This window comes from Ictidomys tridecemlineatus, chromosome 6 (assembly GCF_052094955.1).
Source record: "Ictidomys tridecemlineatus isolate mIctTri1 chromosome 6, mIctTri1.hap1, whole genome shotgun sequence".
Taxonomy (NCBI): Eukaryota; Metazoa; Chordata; class Mammalia; order Rodentia; family Sciuridae; genus Ictidomys; species Ictidomys tridecemlineatus.
The window spans coordinates 43,988,038-44,004,947 of NC_135482.1; the positions used below are offsets into that span (position 1 = coordinate 43,988,038).

Below are 16,910 nucleotides of genomic sequence, written 5' to 3' on the forward strand. Positions count from 1 at the left end.
TGTGTATGTGTGTATGTGAACGCATAAGAGAGAAACTCATTTTGGGCCCCTTGAAGGACTGAACCTACCCCTGGGGTGAGCCAGTTCCACAGGGAAGATAGTAGCCAAGGTCTAGAACTGGCATGGCAGCTTGGTCCATGCCTGGCTCTTTTTTCTGTCTTGTCCTTTGCTTCACCTTGAAATTTCTTTTTTTATTCCTTTCTAATTTGCCACCATTTCTTCTGGGCTGCCACTTTTCTCCTCCTCTTTTTTTATATAAAGAATTGTCCTTGGTCTGGGAGAGACACCTTTCTGACTCTTCTTGACATTGTTTGACTTTTGCTGCTTTTTGTTTCTCTTTGGTTTGGTGATGATTTAAACCATTGAATAAAGCTGGGTTCAGAGTCCCTTTCTTCAATATGTGCTGCTGGATAAGAAGTAATCAAGGTGTGCCTGAAACTTCCTTCCATTTTGGCTTTAGAGTTTTAAAATAAAGCAGCTTCTTGGATTACTAACTTAATAGGCACTCAGGAATTCAGAATCATCTTTTCACATGTAGTAAGATATAAGGAGATTTCCTTTGTCTTTTACAAACCTGCTGTCTTGATATCAAAGGTTGTGGGCAAAGCACATATCTCTTTTGCAGAGGGGTTTAGTGTGTCTCTAGAGATGGAAAACTGGGTGTATTTAGAGGCCCTGGGTGGAAAAGACTGGTCCAAGGGCTGCTCAGCCATCCCTCCACTCTTTTGGGGACACTATGCATAATTTCAGAGGCTTCCTGCTCAAAATACAAGCTCAAGTGGGACTTTGATCCCCTATTTAGCTTTGAATTCCCTCTCTTACATAGATTCACATCATGGGTACCTATTATTTCCCTAGGAATAAATTTAGCCTCATCCTGGTCACTGATGAAAGATTCTTCATGCAATTCAGTTGAACCAACTGTGTCATTATCAAAGACAGCTATTGGAGTTGCTTTGAAAATTTAACTCTTTGGGTATATTTTCACAGAGATAAAAGCCTATTCCTTTAACTGTTTTTGGTCTTTAGAGAATAATTTTGTTTGTAGTTGTTGGTATATTAAAAAAACAACAACAAAAAAATGAAACACACTTTTTTGTTGTGTTGAAATCTTGATTTTTCCTGAATGCATTTTTTGGCCCTAAGAAAAGGTTAAATTATCTAACTTCTTTCAGTCTTAAAGTCCATCATCTCTCACCTGCCACTGTAGCAAATCAATAGCTGATCACGAAGGTCCTAAGAGACCAAGAAGATACCAAGCTGATTTTTTTTCTACATAGTCAGGAAAGATGATGGGGCTAAAGAAAAAGAGAAAATAATTTCAACCTTAGGACTGCAAATTGTTGGTCATTCATTGGATCATGTCTGAGGTGTGGAATTCTAACATTATGCCATGATCAAGCATTCATTCAGCTATCAGCTATCCTGGAGATGTTAGCAGTGTCAACAAACCCATGCACAAATATAATAATACACTGAAAACACAGAATCTTTACCTATTTAATGCCAAGGACCAGAGATGAAATGATATTTTTATTTATAACAGATACTGGGTAACACTTAATGCATTTGAAGCTGTCCCTTCTTGGTTTCTCTAATCTTCTTTACCTAGTAGGCACTTCTCTGCTATTCTCTACTTGTTAAAAAAAGCATTATAAAATTTTGTTTAATGAAAGTTACATTCATACTTGTAAATATTGAGGGCAATTAATATTTTGGGGAATAAAATTTAAGAGGCAACATGGTATATTTGAAAAGTATGAGTTTAGTGTGATAGCAACTGTAACATCATCAACAATAAAAACAGTTGCACCTAACATTTAAGGTATGTCCTATATATGCTATGCAAGGTGCTTTGCAAGCATTATTTTTCCAATTTTGCCACTTTACAGATGAAAACATTGAGGCACAGAACTGCTTGCCAAGGTCATTCAAGATAGTGCTGTGATCATCAAGGGATGTTCTGGTCTCTAAGGTAGAAACAGTAATAATGGAAGGTCAAATGAGAAGCTGAGAGTAAATGAATTAATAGTATCCTTTTGATTTTTTTTCCTCTTCTGTCTTGGGAATTTTTCCAACAGTATGTAGTCTTCCAGGTTTGGAGGAAAGAATCTCTCTTGTCATCACATTATAAGATTGTATCAGAGATTATATCAACTAGTCTCTTCGTGGTCAGAAAAACAGTGCCTGGTATCTTAGGAGTGGATGACATATAAGCTTTACATAGAACATAAGGAACCAGAGAGTGTCCTTTAGAGAGAAAGTAGTGCTGACTCTCCTTAGTGTTCCCTGTCCCTTTGCCCTTTTGAAGAAGCCCAGAAAAGATAAACATGGGCTTGGGGTGTTTCAAAATGTAGTTTTTGATATAATCTAGGTATGGTGAAAACAACAGATAAGGAGATGGCTGCTACTGGAAAGACAGCTTTCTAGTTATAGTTCCCAAGAGAAGTGGGTACCCATGCTATGCTGGGCCTTACAGGGAAGCACTAGGGTCAGTCAGATGGCAGGAAAATGGGGGAAGAACATGCGCAGAGCCTTTATTATATTTTCCATAGAAAAGAATGAACAAGGCAGGGTAAACTTGCTAAGAATTGGCTAGTTTGAAAAATTTCAGTGGGTTCTAAGGTGTACTGGCTGTCCCATCTTGTCTGGTATCTGGCTTTGGGGTGATTAGCACAGAAAATATTGACATAAAGTATTCAAGCCCTGCAAAAATCCATAAAGGAGGTGGTTGGGGGTGGGCTTTGGATTGGATGGTTTGCATATGAAAGACATATCATAGAGGAGGCATTTGCTCTCTCTTGGAATTAGCTAGCCCAAGAAGGGAGAAATCTCTCCAGGATCAGTAAGGTCCCCAGATGTTAGAACACAACACAATACAGAAAATTTAAAAAACACTATGAATACACAAGAATTTTGGGTTCCGATCCAAAATGCAGGAAGGTTCTTTTCTTCTTTGTTAAAGCCACATCTACAATTCAAGGGGCATAGTCAGTAGGGGAAACAGACATGAAGATCAAGTGTGGCGATTATGTGTGCTTTGACTAAGGCAGGCTCAGCATTAGTGGGGCATACGATGGGCTTCTCAGTGATGGTCATGATGGCTTCCCAGAAGGGGTGGTGTTTGAAATGAATATAGAAAAGCTTGCAGGAGTTAGCAAGATGCAAAAGAAGAAAGGCATTCAAAGCAGAGGCCAGCACATGTGAACATTTGGAGGCACGAAATAGGGAAATTGTAGTTTGATATGGTTAGAGAAAGGATAATGGGGAGGGGGAACAGGCAGCAGGGGTCATAGGCAGGGGATAATGTAAGAGAAGCCAGCTTGGTAGGATAAACAGAGATGCTAAAACAGAGATATTAAACTTGGTCATGAAAGCTACAGGAAACCACTAAAGGGTGGAATATAAAAGAGACATGACCAGAGAGGCATCTTGGACAAACTAGTGGGGAGTGGCAGGGAGTGTTCATGTGTGTTGGGGGTCTACATAGACCATGGAAGTAGACTGCCACAATTATTTAGGCCAAAAATCAGGAGACCCTGAACTAATGCAACATCATTGCTAGAGTAGAAAGGAAACAGATATCAAAAGACATTTAGGTGAACTCAATATGGCTGAATAAACTCAATGAAATGTAAATTACAATAAACATGTTTAACTATGAACAAAAATTTGGGAAATTAATGATGTGTTCCTCAAATTAAATCTGATTATTCCTTTTTGCTCTACAGATTTTTGGGTGTATCTGCAGTGAACCAAAATAAAATGATAAGGTTAAAATTCAGACATATAGCTAGATGTGAACACTGATGATAATATGCAAAAGCAACAGGGCATTTGACATCACCTAGGAAAGTGACTGAGTTTCAGAATTTATTTCAATGTCTATCATTACAGCAGAAAAGAGAGCTCTGGACTGAGGTTTTCAGGAGATTTGGGTTCCAATTCCATCTTTGCCAGCTATGTGACTGGGCACATCATTTAGCTCTTATGAACATGAATTTCACTCTCAGTGAAATGAAGGGATTGGAGATGGCCTCCATTCTACATTCCATAGGTAGACATAGCTTTTGACTCATTGAAGCCTCCAGCAACTCATATCAATGATTTAATTCTATTTATTTGGGAAATTAGGGTAGTGTTCAAGCAATCACTATTAAATTTCAATTCAGCACTGTGTAACGTGACCTTAGTTATACAGCTTAGTCATTCTGGCGATTTGTGGACAAAAGATTATCCTTTCAGCTCTTTGTAAAACTTATTCTCAGTGTAGTTTGCTATTAACTCAAGCTCTGAATTGATTTTATTACAATTAACAAAAAGCTACCAAAATTAGCCTTTCCTTCCCAGTATACAATTAAGTTCTGAGACACTTCTACAGCTACTGCAAAAGGGTGTTCAAATTACTACGTAACAGTCATTGGGGACCAGACGGTGTCCACCTGACACTTCCCACAACTGCAAGACCCCGGGGAGGTGGGTATTTTTCTGGAAAGCCAGCAGCTGTAAGGTGGAAGGTGGACACTTGCTGTCAGTTAATCATGTTGCTAAAACTTTTGAGTTCTCCAAATGAGATATGTTTACACCCTGGGAGAATCTGGTTTAACTAGGATTTCCTTTTGCTAAACCGAGCTTGAAGATTCAGTGAAAAAAGATCTTGAACTTCTTCCTGTGCTCTGTTACACTGAGTCCCAGAGAACAACAGCTGCTGGGGGAACAGGGCTGCAGATGAGCTAAGACCTTCCACCACACGGAGAGTGATGTGGCTTCTCTTAAGTTAAAAATCAAAGACCCCAACTTTGGTGCACTTAGAGTTGATACTTTAATCTCAAAGATGCTTCTTTCTAAACTTCCCTTTGTCTTGTAGTGGGAAGGCCTGTGATGGGGGGTGGAGATAAGGAAAATGTGTCCTGATTCTCCTCTGCCACATCTGTCAGTAAAGGATGGAGAGGGGTGGAGAAGTGTACCATCTGGGAGCAGGTGTTTAGCGGAGTCCAGTGGCTCAGTCTCTCAGTTCTGTCAGCACTGTTCCGTGGGTAGCAGACTTCCTTAGTTAGCTTTTCTATTTCTCTTGCCATTCTTTCTCTAGGCTTTTTTTCTACTGCGCAGTTAACACTTTAACCATTTTAAGTAGAGTAGGCTTATTGCCAAATACAAGCATATCTGGTAAGGATCCCTTCAAGGTAGGAAGTAGGAAAAGAAAATAAAAAGGAAGAGTTTTATCTCAGACTTTACTAGGAGACTCAAATTCCTTCTGTAGATTCATTCAACAAACATGAAATAAACCTTTATTGTGAAAGTCTCAGTGTTTACACAAAAATGGTGATTAAGGAATGTATCTTCTTAATCACCATTTTTCTTTGGTTTTTCATAATCAAATAACCTTCACCACATATGTATACAGAATCTGAAAGGAGATTTTTGTGCTGATAGATTTAAGGAACAATTGATTGTGTAACAGAGCTCCTTCAAGCAAGTGCTTCCCAAGAAAATTTATTACCTAAAAACTTCAAGCACCACGTGTGTTTCGTGTGTTGAACCAATAAACTCATTACAATAACATTGGGTAAACCCAAACACAACACAACGAAGGTTCCGACACAACCCACAGTAACCAACCAACTTTAAAATAATATCTCTGTTATTTGGTAAGGTTAAATATTCAGCAAATTCTTCATATTTTTTCCATTTGAGATCATGTGTGGTTTTCTACTTTCCTGAGGAGTACGCTTTTGCGGCTTTTTTGATCAAAGGAAGGTTACTTTTTGCAAATAGACATCTTTTTTAGAGGTCCCTTGCTCTATGTAATCAAAGTTTCAAGAAAAGAGAGGGACGAAAGTATTTTCCAGTTTTTAAGTGAAACACAAAAAATTTGTAGGTTCTCTGCATAGTGAAGACTTTGGAAAGGCAGATATGTGAAGTTAGGGACCACAATGGTGTGTGTGTGTGTGTGTGTGTGTGTGTATGTGTGTGTGTGTGTATGTGTGTGTGTGTGTGAGAGAGAGAGAGAGAGAGAGAGAGAGAGAGAGAGAGAGAGAGAGAGAAAGAGAGAGAGGGGCAGACAAGGAGGTGGAAGGAGGAAATAAAGGAATTTGGCTGCAAAATTGAGTAACAGTTTGAAACACTTGGCTTCCAGTTGTGAAAGATGAGCAACACTGGGGAGAGGCTGGGCTAACAAGGAACCACTTGAGGAAAGCTTAATCTCTGCTGGCAGGCTGACGAGGAAGGTCAGCTCAGAGCACGCGTTCTCAGCTGGAGTTGGGCTCCCTTTGCCAGGACAATTGTCTTCTGCATTTCAGCTTCTGAACTGAACTGAAGGTGCCTTCACACAGCCAGCCCCTCCGTCTCTCCCCTTTAAAGGGCTGGCTCTCCACTGCCGTGCCCTGTCAATGTATGTATGTGTCATTTCCGCCGAGCTGGTGGCACAAAGGGACGTGTTTCTCATTGGTGTGTGCTAGTGTGTGCATGAGATCGCTTTCTTCCCCCTTGACCACCACAGTCCTTGTCTGCAGATGAAGGGAAACTTCTTCTGAAGGCAAGAAGGATAAAAGGAATATGAGGAAAAAAAAAAAAGGCTTGCAAATAAAAAGTGAGACACTTGAAAATTAGAAATTGCTGAATCATTTTAAGTGGTTAGGGTTAATAGAAAACTAAAAGATGAGAATGTCATTTTAAGAGATTTTAGAGATTGTGCCCCAATGTAGCCCAAATTTTCTTAATATCAGCAATTACTTGATGAGGGTTTTTTTTTTTTTGCACTGAATATAATTTATAATTAACTGGTCTCACACTGATACTTCATGTTGACCCAGTACTACCACAAATGATTAATGTAGATCAGGTTTCTAGCAGCAAAGGACTGAAGAAATTCAGAAAGGTGTTTTGTTTGAAGGAGGAGACTTTTCTCTGTCTTGTTCAGATTTCTGGTCGACTCAGAAGACTGTCTCACTCATCTACTGTTAAAACACACACAATTTAGACAAGAAAATTGATTTCTGTGATAGTAAGAAAGTAGACAAAAAAGGACACATATCGATCAAATTTAAAATATTTGGCCCTAAACTAGATCACATCATGCTGATTTTATTGAAAATTAAAAGCTATATTTTGTTCTGGAAGTCCCTAAAGAAATAAAGCTTCATAAATTGTTTTCTGTTTATTTTTTTGGGGGGCGGGGGAGGTTTGGTGGTACTGGGGATTGAACTCCGGGGCCACTTGGCTCCTGAGCCACATCTCCAGCCCTGTTTTGTATTTTATTTAGAGAGATGGTATCACTGATTTGCCTAGCACCTCACTTTTGCTGAGGCTGGCTTTGAACTCGAGATTCTCCTGCCTCAGCCTCCTGAGCTGCTGGGATTACAGGCGTGCGCCATTGTACCTGGCATAAATTGTGTCCTTGAAAAGAAAAATATGGTAAAATATTTCAGCACCAACTACAATCATTATAAGGCATAAATGTAAGTTAGAAGACTGGTTTTCTTGTCTCATTTGCAGACTAGTCCTGAATATAATTTCAAAGAGGTCCCAAAGTATTTAGAGCAACAAAAATGTCCTTGGAAAAAATTTACAGACATACAACTGAGTCAAGCATTCAACATAGTTCCTGACACTCAGGGAGCACAGTATAAATTTCAGCTTTTATTTTCATTATTTTTATTAAAATAATAAGGAAACTTGGGTAGATAAATTATTATGTGTGTTAAAATAAACAACTCACTGCATCATTTAAGCTACATAGAATTCAATTAAATTTCAAATGGTACTGGGCCACAATTGTGGGATACCAGGAGCCTTGTGTTATTCTGCTACTTGTAGACTAGTAGTTCTCATCTTTCTCAGACCCCTTTTAGCTACTAGGATTTCAGTAGCTGATTCAGCCAATTATATTAAATTCAACATTACAAATATTTACTGGATATCCCGTAAGAGTTGGGCACTCTAACAAATTTGGAATATAAAGTAGAAAATTTCCTACCCTGGAGGTGTACTCATAGATAAATGAGGAGAATAAACTCTGAAGGAAAGAAAGCCTCTCATTACATCCTGGAGTATTATTCCATCTGACTTAAGGAAGATGTTTTCACAGTCATGGCTGGTTCCTTTGCAAACTCTCAAAGTAAATTTCAGCTTCTCCAGTTCTAGATGGATACATTCAGAGTGGAAGTAATTTATGAGGGTATGAGGAAGCACTCTTGCTTGTGAAGCATCTCTTCAACAGCTTCCCCACTAAAGCTACCACCCTGTTGAGAGACTTAGCATGACCACTGAATCCTATTATTCCATTTCTTGAAACCAAATGACTCAAGTTCTATCTTACATTTTCAAATAAGGCATTATCATTGGGCTCAACCAATGTAACAGGAATATTTACTGGGAGAGGTGGGAGAAAATGCCACTTATTTCAAGATGGACTTGCTTCCCACCATGGAAGATGTAAAGAACCAAATTAATTTTAAATTAGAAGAATTTTAATGAGAAGTTCCACATTGTAACCTGTGCAATATCTCCTTTCCTCACATATAATGAGTTCCACAGGTGAAATTGGACATGTAGTTGGTATAAATAAAAGTGTGGATTAAGGCTGAAACAACTGAGAATAAAATAGTTACAGTGGATTAGAACCCTTGGACAGATTTAACATGTGAAGTTCTACTAAATGCATCAAACAGAGAAACAGGACAAGATAATCAGCTGATTTTATTTGGTAAAAAATATATCAGTCTGGTTTAGTGCCAGTTTGATTCATCTCCCTACTACCAAAAAGGATGCCATAAAGGTAAACATTGTGGTAGGAGGGAGGAGGTTGAATCTTACTGGGAGGAATTTGATTTCTTAATTTACCAAAAAAATCCACATGAAGGTTGTTCACATGGAAATGTATCATTTAGCTGTATTCTAAATTTATATAAATATAACAAAAAAATATAATATTGTGCAATACAAAACTCTCTACTGTTTTTCAATTATATCTTATGGCATATAATTTATTTTAATTGGAAACCATACTTATTACTTTAACATGGTTAAAGTAATTAAATGATGAATTTGATAGAAGAAATATAAAAACACTTTGATAAGGTAAGTAAAAATTATATATCAGTTATAATACCATAAATATTCTGTAATATCTTTAATTTCATGATAGCTGTATTGGGTTAATCACTTGCTCTGACGTTATTTGTCTGCTTTTGACAGCTATATTTTGGAATTTAAAAGTGATCAAATAGTTGAGATAAAAACTAAAATCATGGGCAGATTTTATGTTTCTCAACTTCTTTAAACATATCCAAGTATGAATGGTCCCACTATCAAAACAATTTTATTTAACCACAAAGGTTATTTCTTATTCAATCTTCTTACTCATTTATGATTGTTACCTTTTGTTGCTTCATCAGAATGTCTTTGCTTTGAAAAATGCAGAGGAAAGAAAGAAGAAAAACCTAAAAGTCACATTTATTATGTAAAAATTCTTTCTTGTCACATGAACTCTGTCATGCACATATTGAACATATTCAGTAATGTATTTATTTCAAATTTATGCTACAAAATTGTTTGAATCACAATTCACTATTAAAAAAATTACTCAGGCAAATTTAGTTAATTAGTTTCAATAATTGCCCCATAACAAAAAAGTCTATGGGAAAACCCACCAGGAATCCTGGAGAAAAAGAATGAACTTTATTAAAATGGAGAAAATTCTTGATATCATTGTATTTTAGACAAAGTTTAAAAGAATGTTGTAACTTCTATGAATTTTGCAATTGATCTAAATCCTTTTATAACCATTTATAAAGTACGAACTTTGTCTTTTATTTAAAGTATCAACATAGTCTTTTATTTAAAGTACTTTTCTCAGCTAGAAGGAAACAAGAAATATATTACATTATTTTTGTATAAGACTCTAAAATATTTTTGAATTTTGAAACTGCATCTTTAATGCTTAAAACATATATATGATACCAGGGCCATTCTTAATTTAACTAATTGAAGTTTTTGATCAGTTCTTATTAACATCAGTTTTACTAATTATGTATAAAATCAAATTTTGTTTCAAAATGACATAGGGGAAAGTAATCAAGTTATGTAAAATCTTAAAATCTCTCTTGGTTTCTTTGGTTCATATAACATAACTTTGCTTATGGATAAAATGTTTATGCCATTCAGCAACAGCAAAAAAAAACTTAGTTTCTGTTTAAAAGGAAAATCTGCATTCTAGACCAATAAAGAAAAGTCTATTTACTATATTAGGCTGTTCACTGAAATTTAGTTTTCTACCTTGATGCCACACTAACTAGATGAAAGACACATCAAAGTAACATAGGAGATTTTACTTTTTAAGACCCTAGGAGCAAAATCCTTTGTATTTGAAGGACTAAAACAACTTAACTATAATAGGATTAGACCTACTTTATTTCTGACTGATCATTCTTGGTGTATTGAGATATATTAAGCATTGTAAACAATTATTGTCTCTTTTTATGTTTTAGCCTTGATGGGGTCCTTATTTTCTGCAGAGTGAACTTCACTGGCTTCTGTTAGCAAAATGAGAGCCTATAACCAATCGGGGTGGATGGTAGGAGAAGAAGTTGAGGGAAAAGACAGGGGATGGGGAGAGAAGAGACTAGGATTGAGATTCTTCTAGGAGTTTCCATTACAGTTAAGGGTCTGGTTACAGATCTACTGGGGGATGGAGTTTGGTAAGAAAAGAGAGCTAATATTAATGTTTGGATTGGCTTAAGATTTAGCTTTTCTCAGAAGAAAGATTATAAAATGATGCACAAACAGTTCTCGTCTTCTATGAATAGATTCAGAGAACTTTCTTTACCTGCTGGTTTCACTAGACAACTATTAGATTGCAGCAAATCTATTTTCCAAAAGTGGTCAGCTGGAACTTACCATGTCAATCTGTTGGAAGGAAATAAAATGCTTGTTCTTTCTTTAGGGGGATTAGGAGATAATATTTTGACTAAATAAATGGTGATAACTTACTACAAACAATAACAGTAGTTCTGGCCTCTTAACCACATTAGTCTTTACTTACTTAAATTTTCCCATCAAAGCTTTTGGCCCCAGTGGAGTGGGAACATAACTTAATGTCCTCTTTCAAGAGCAAATGAAGTTATTTCTTAAAATAAGAAAATCAATAAAACTACTGTTTTAGATTAAGACTAACCAAGTGAAGGCAGAAATGGTCAGATAATACTAGGTGTAACCAAAAGAGGGCATCATCTACCCTTAATGTCTGCACAGAGCTTCTGTGATTGTAATCCCACAACTCTCAATCCATGACAAAAGAACACCCCATGGTCCTTGGCACTCTGCACTCTAAGGGGGAGACCAAGTCATGACATCACACATTAAGGAGTATCTGGCCTGTTCTTCACTTTAGGACTGATATCTACATTCAGCACACACAATCCTTGAAATTTCAGCGACCAGAAGCAAGTGGTTAACATTCCCTGTCTAATTTTACACAGACACTCTGAATTTAATATTTTATAGGGCACTGAGAAAATTTCCTCTTAGACTAGGATACAAGCTGGCATCAAATAGCATAAGAATAATGTGAAGACTAATTCACTTTCTAATTGAATCTTAACTTTAAGGGGTCATCTATTAATGATAGATAGTGAACAGTGGCAGTAGGTGGCAGTAAGTTCTCCTGAGCACAGGGAAGATACTAATAAATGGATTTGAGGTACGATGGGAAATAGTTTAAAGCATAATTTTAGGCTTTTAGTAACAGAAGCTTAACAAATGCTCTTCTTATAAGTAGGAGGGAAAAAATGCCCCAATGTTATGCATAAATTTATTTGCCGTACTCTTAAATATATTTTATAATTAACGTATAATTTAAATAGTGGGTAAATGTTGGGGCTGGGGGCATAAGGTTGAACATCCTTGTATACAGTGAATTTCTTCAGGGTGGTGGGAAAGAATAGTGTAGGCTCTTAAGTAAAATTGCCAACCTGGCCTTAGAAATTCATTATGCCGGAGAACACATTATCTTTGAGTCACTGACATTAGCAGTTAAACCAGAAAGGTTGGGGATGTATATTCTGTTTCCTAATAGGGACAGCTGTTCTGAAGGAAATGTGAATTCTGAGAGGATGATCATTTTTGAAAACAGATTTCCCTCCCTGGAAAAATGTCACTACCACATGCTATGAGTGTAATTGAAGGGAAAACCTGGTGGGGAAAATAATTTTATATCCTGCTTGGATAAAGAAAAGCGACCCAAACAGTTTTATGGTCGTGGAGGAGGCGACTCTCACCTACCAATACTAAAATTGATCAGGATTTTGCCTTTCTTTAAATGCAATATTTTTTTCCCTTTTTCTTCTTTTCCTTATCCTGTCTCCAGAGAAAGAAAAACTCACTACCTGGCAGAAAACATTGCGTAAGCCTCTGTTTCTTTCCTCCACAAAGCAACTAAACAGAGGAAAAAACCGAGTTCACAAACATCCCAACTCGCTCGTGCCAAGGTACATCAGAGAAGCCGAAACAGATTAAACGAGTATGGGATGGGCTCACTGCAAGGTCTTGAATTAAAATCTAAATGTTTCACCTCGTGGCCAGGAGAGCTTTTTCCCAGGGTGGCCTCGACCCTGGTCTCTTGGCCCCAAGGAACAGAACTCCAGATGGTTGACAGGAAGTTGGAGGGAGTAGTCACCTTGGTCCCCGAGAACAGAGTTCCTTTCTGAGCCACCTCATCCAGTCAACCACCTGTTACTCTCCGGTCTGGGCTTCTCAGAGACAGAATTATAAAATGAGCCTCAGCCTCATTCCCGTGGTCAGGGCTTTGGACGTGGTATTAGGAAAAGAAAGGGTGGGAGGTTCCCCCCATGGAAGACAGAGAGTTTCAGGACCCCCCTCTTGGAAGTCGGCGCCGCTGTTTACTCGCCTGGCCGCCTTCAGCCCACTTCCCTTTCCTCCCCCGGGGGAGGAGATGGTTAAAGATTACACTGCGGCCATCGGTACTTCAAAGGGCGGCTCGGGCAGCCAAAGGTAAAGATAACGTTCTGGCAGCTCTAATCGGGGTTTGTGGTTGCCACATTTTAATCACTCCGTTAAAAAAAAAAAAAGGTTATGTCGCGCTACAGTGCTAAGGATGCAGAGCAAGTCCCTTAGAGCTGGGCATGTTAGGTTTCTCCTGTGGGACACTTTATAGCCCATCTCTTCAAGGAAAGCAACTGGATGAAAACCGGGGGATTGGGGTAGGGACCAGTCAGGCATCCTGCTCTTGGGTTTCAGCCTCCTGGGCACAAAAGCCCATTCTGCACAAAAATGCCTGTACACTTGTGCTCATTCTGCACACAAATGCTTGTACATTCGGAGGAATGTGCCCTGTGACGTGCCTAGTTCTGGACTGCAAAGCTGCGGCGCACCAGCTCTTTCCCTGGGTCGCAGTGAATCCATTTCGTTACACACCTCTAAAACACGTGCATTTCTCCGGGGAGCTGAAACTGGTCTAGCCAGGATGCCCTTGGCAAAGTCGCCCGCCCCCTCCAAAGCAGGAGGACGCTAAGTCTCCCAGCCTTGACTCCCACTTCTAGCCCCCTTCTGGGAGTGAGGTGGGGGCGCACTTACAGGTAGGAGGTGAAGACGCTGATGTTGGAGGGCAGCTCCGAGAGTCCCAGGTCCGAGCAGTCCACCCTGAGCAACATTCTGCCGTCGGGCTCACAGTGACAGTGTGTGGGACAGCCCCGCGGTAGCGCACCGGGCTTGGGCGAGCCGCCTCCAGCCGCTAGCTGCAGCAGCACAGGCAAGGACAGGAGCACGCCGACGCGGGAGGTGTCCATGGTGCCCAAGGCAGGGATCCGCGAGCCAGACGCCAGCCGAGGGCAACGCCGGGACTGTTGAGGACTGTGGCGCGCCAGGCGGCGCTCCTCCGGCTTCTGAAGCTCAGCGGGCGTCTGTAACACTGGGCGCCGCGCTCCTGCCCCCCGCCGGGAGCGCCGAGGAGAAGTTCCGCGGGGATCGCGGAGCACGTTGCAGCCACGCTGGCCCCCGGAGCAGCCCTGGATGCAGCCGCGGCAGTAGCCGTGCGCGTTGCTGCTGCAGGCGGTCTGAGCTGTGTGCAGCAGCATCTCCGCTCGCAGGCTCGTTTTTTAAAGCGCTGGATCCCGAATTGCGCGCCCAGTGACGTCAGCGCAGCCCAACTTTCCAGACACCCCCAGCCCGGCCCCACTTTCCCTCCGCTTGTCCCCTCCCTCTTTTCCCGAGACCTGGCTGGGCGGCGGCGGGCGGCGCGAGGTGCTGGCGAGTTCGCGCTCTGACTGCGCCTCCGCCGGGAGGATTCCAGCGCTCTGCGCCACGCGCCAGGCAGGGGATCCCCACCCTCACCCCTTTTTGCGTTCTGGAGACTCAGTTTCGAGACCTGAGAGGGACATGATTCAGAGCGATATTGAGACCCAGGGTAGGAAGGATAAGGCACGTTTCCTCCGGGCCCGCTTCAAATAATGGAAAAGAGGCATGGAGAACTTTAAAAAAGACTAAACTTTAATCTAGAAAAATAGTTACCGGGGGTTAGGAAGCAAGAGCCCTCGGCAAACGATGGGTGGCCTTTTTAGTCCTTACGTCAGAGCACTGTCTGGCTCGCTTTTGCCCTAAAACCAAAGCGCTGGACTAATCATTAAATAAATACAGTGGAGAGCGAGCACACCCGTGCTACTCTCTTAACTCATCCCGGGTGAGGAAGTCGAAGTGACTTTTAAAAAAGTGTTTAGAATCCAAAGTTAGTAAAATGATGCAGGATGGCTGTTTTCTTTTGTTCCGGGAACTTTTCATCCCTTAATGTCTCAGGGTTCTCTTGAACTAGGCGCAATCCCACCTAGATGAGTAGCACTGGGTGCTCCCAGCACCTCTGCGGAGCGCTAGTGAAAAACGCACGTTTCTTATTAAAAACTGTCCTACAGTGAATCTGCAGGAGACAGGAGGAAAAGAATTCAGGGCTTTCTTGGAGAGAAGACCTCAGTGAGGTAAAAGTTGCCCTCTTCACACCCGAGTGAGCCGCTCAAAGAGGTGTCAGTCCAAGCCTGCCAAACTAACTCACAAAAATGTACAATTTTCACTCCCAGGCACAATGCCTCATTGCTTCCTGAAGGCAGGGAACTCTTTTGAATTTCAAGGTCCCTCTTAATCTTCTACTTAGGCTGACCACCTGAATTTCCATATAAAGTTCTGTCTGAATTTTACAGTTGGGAAGGTTGTTCTTTCTGTGTGTGTGTGTGTGTGTGTGTGTGTGTGTGTGTGTGTGTGTGTGTAGTGTACTTATCTTGCAATCCTGTCTATTCCTTCACCCGTGGAACTTCAGAAATACATAGATTCCTTGATCTAAATTTGTATTCTGAACATGCTCTTTTCTTGAGGAAGTCCATTTATCAGCAAGTTTGTGATTCTCTGTGATATAAGAAGAGAGACATTGGGGAGGTAATTACAGACTCCACTTTCTCCTCATTTTGCAAATAAAGTAACTGCGGCCCAGAATTTGGTAAAACTTGACAGTGCCATTGAAAACTGTGAGTTACCCCTGGCTTCTGGGTAATCAGAATTGTGCTCAATTCTGTCCTGTTCCCTCTCTTGCCCCAGGTACACTGCACTCACTCCCACTCTTTGCTTATTTTCACATTATTCTTGCTTCTCTCAGCTGTTCCTTTTGCATTTATAGGATGTCTACTAATTGCCTGTCCTTCCATAAAAAAAGAAAAATCTAACTCCACATTATTTGTTTCATAAATGGAACTCAAGACATCATTTCTGTGAAACCTCCCACAGATATTTGTGGAAATATCACTGGGATGCTGTAATGTCCCTCTTCATGAAACTTGCAATCTAAAAGAATGACTGACTCTGAACAGTAATCCCAAGGGTGAGTGTCTCATTGAAGGTATGTTATAAATACCACAAGATTTAGACCTAGAGTTTTCCTGGATACATAGTAGGTTTGTTTTGTCAACTTTATGGTGACCACTTTGGAGGAAGGGACTAGGCCATTTGTGTCTTCTTTACCGGCAAGACTCAAACTATGAGCTCATAACAGTGAGTTCTTAACAAATATTTGTTGACTAATCCAGATTTGGTTGTGCTCATTCACGATTCATTTAAGAGCACGAAAGGGCACTTTCTTTGACACCAAGGCTGTTAAAAGGAGCATAGCACTTTGATTGGGGGATGAGTCAGGCAGAACTATATTTGAATCTAGGTTCTTCCAGTTTCAAGTTGATTGATCACAGATACAAAATGAGCCTAGGTAAGTCTCAGTTACCTTCCCTATAATGGGGATATCATTTTCCTAGGTAGTTCCATATCTGGAACTTAGTCTAGAGCAGATTTTCAACATGTTAGTGCCTCTCCTCTTCTTTGGGGGAATTTAAACTCGTTAACAAATGCAAGTAGAGCTGAGAAATATCTTATTCAATTCTATGCGGAAGACAGATATGCTGGATGATCCCAAGAGTAATGAACATCTGTTACTTTTTTTCTTTTTTGTATAGTCAACATATCCCCCTCTTCTTTTGGTAAGAGCAAAACACAGTTTTTCTTTGGGAAACTTCCTCTCAAACCTTAGGGCTGTCCATCATGTGACTACATCTTCTGTCCTGGGATAGGGATATGACCTGAACAGAACAATCCACACCTGTGTGAGGTGTTGTCCTAGATCCTGAGGTGAGACAGTCTTCTCTTTCTGCTTGATGAAAAGGACAAAACTATGAAGCTCACGGGGGATGCTCTTCTGCTGCAGGGAGAAAGCTCACTGGAAATGAAACATTAGCACAAGCAAGGAGAGAAGCGAAATCCTAAGGTCCTTCTTTAAACACCTGGATCTAAAGTCATTCCTGCTTGATCATCTCGAGACTGGATGAACAAGTTAATTTTGTTTTGTTGCTTGGGCCAGCGAGAATTCAGCT

The 16,910-nt window shown here is 40.2% G+C and overlaps 1 protein-coding gene across 4 annotated transcripts in view; it reads right to left on the reverse strand.

Annotated features, from left to right (window-relative positions):
- The window catches only part of Lgr5 (leucine rich repeat containing G protein-coupled receptor 5), a 124,781-nt gene extending 110,610 nt beyond the window's left edge, over positions 1-14,171 (reverse strand). For 2 of the 4 annotated variants that reach the window (XM_040280316.2, XM_040280315.2), the window contains exon 1: positions 13,591-14,171. In XM_040280316.2, coding sequence (XP_040136250.2) covers positions 13,591-14,090 — 500 coding nt within the window. In that variant the 5' untranslated portion in view covers positions 14,091-14,171. The remainder of the gene's footprint in view (positions 1-13,590) is intronic. The other 2 variants (XM_005330412.4, XM_005330411.4) reach the window with 1 other exon arrangement.
- Positions 14,172-16,910: the final 2,739 nt, after the last annotated feature.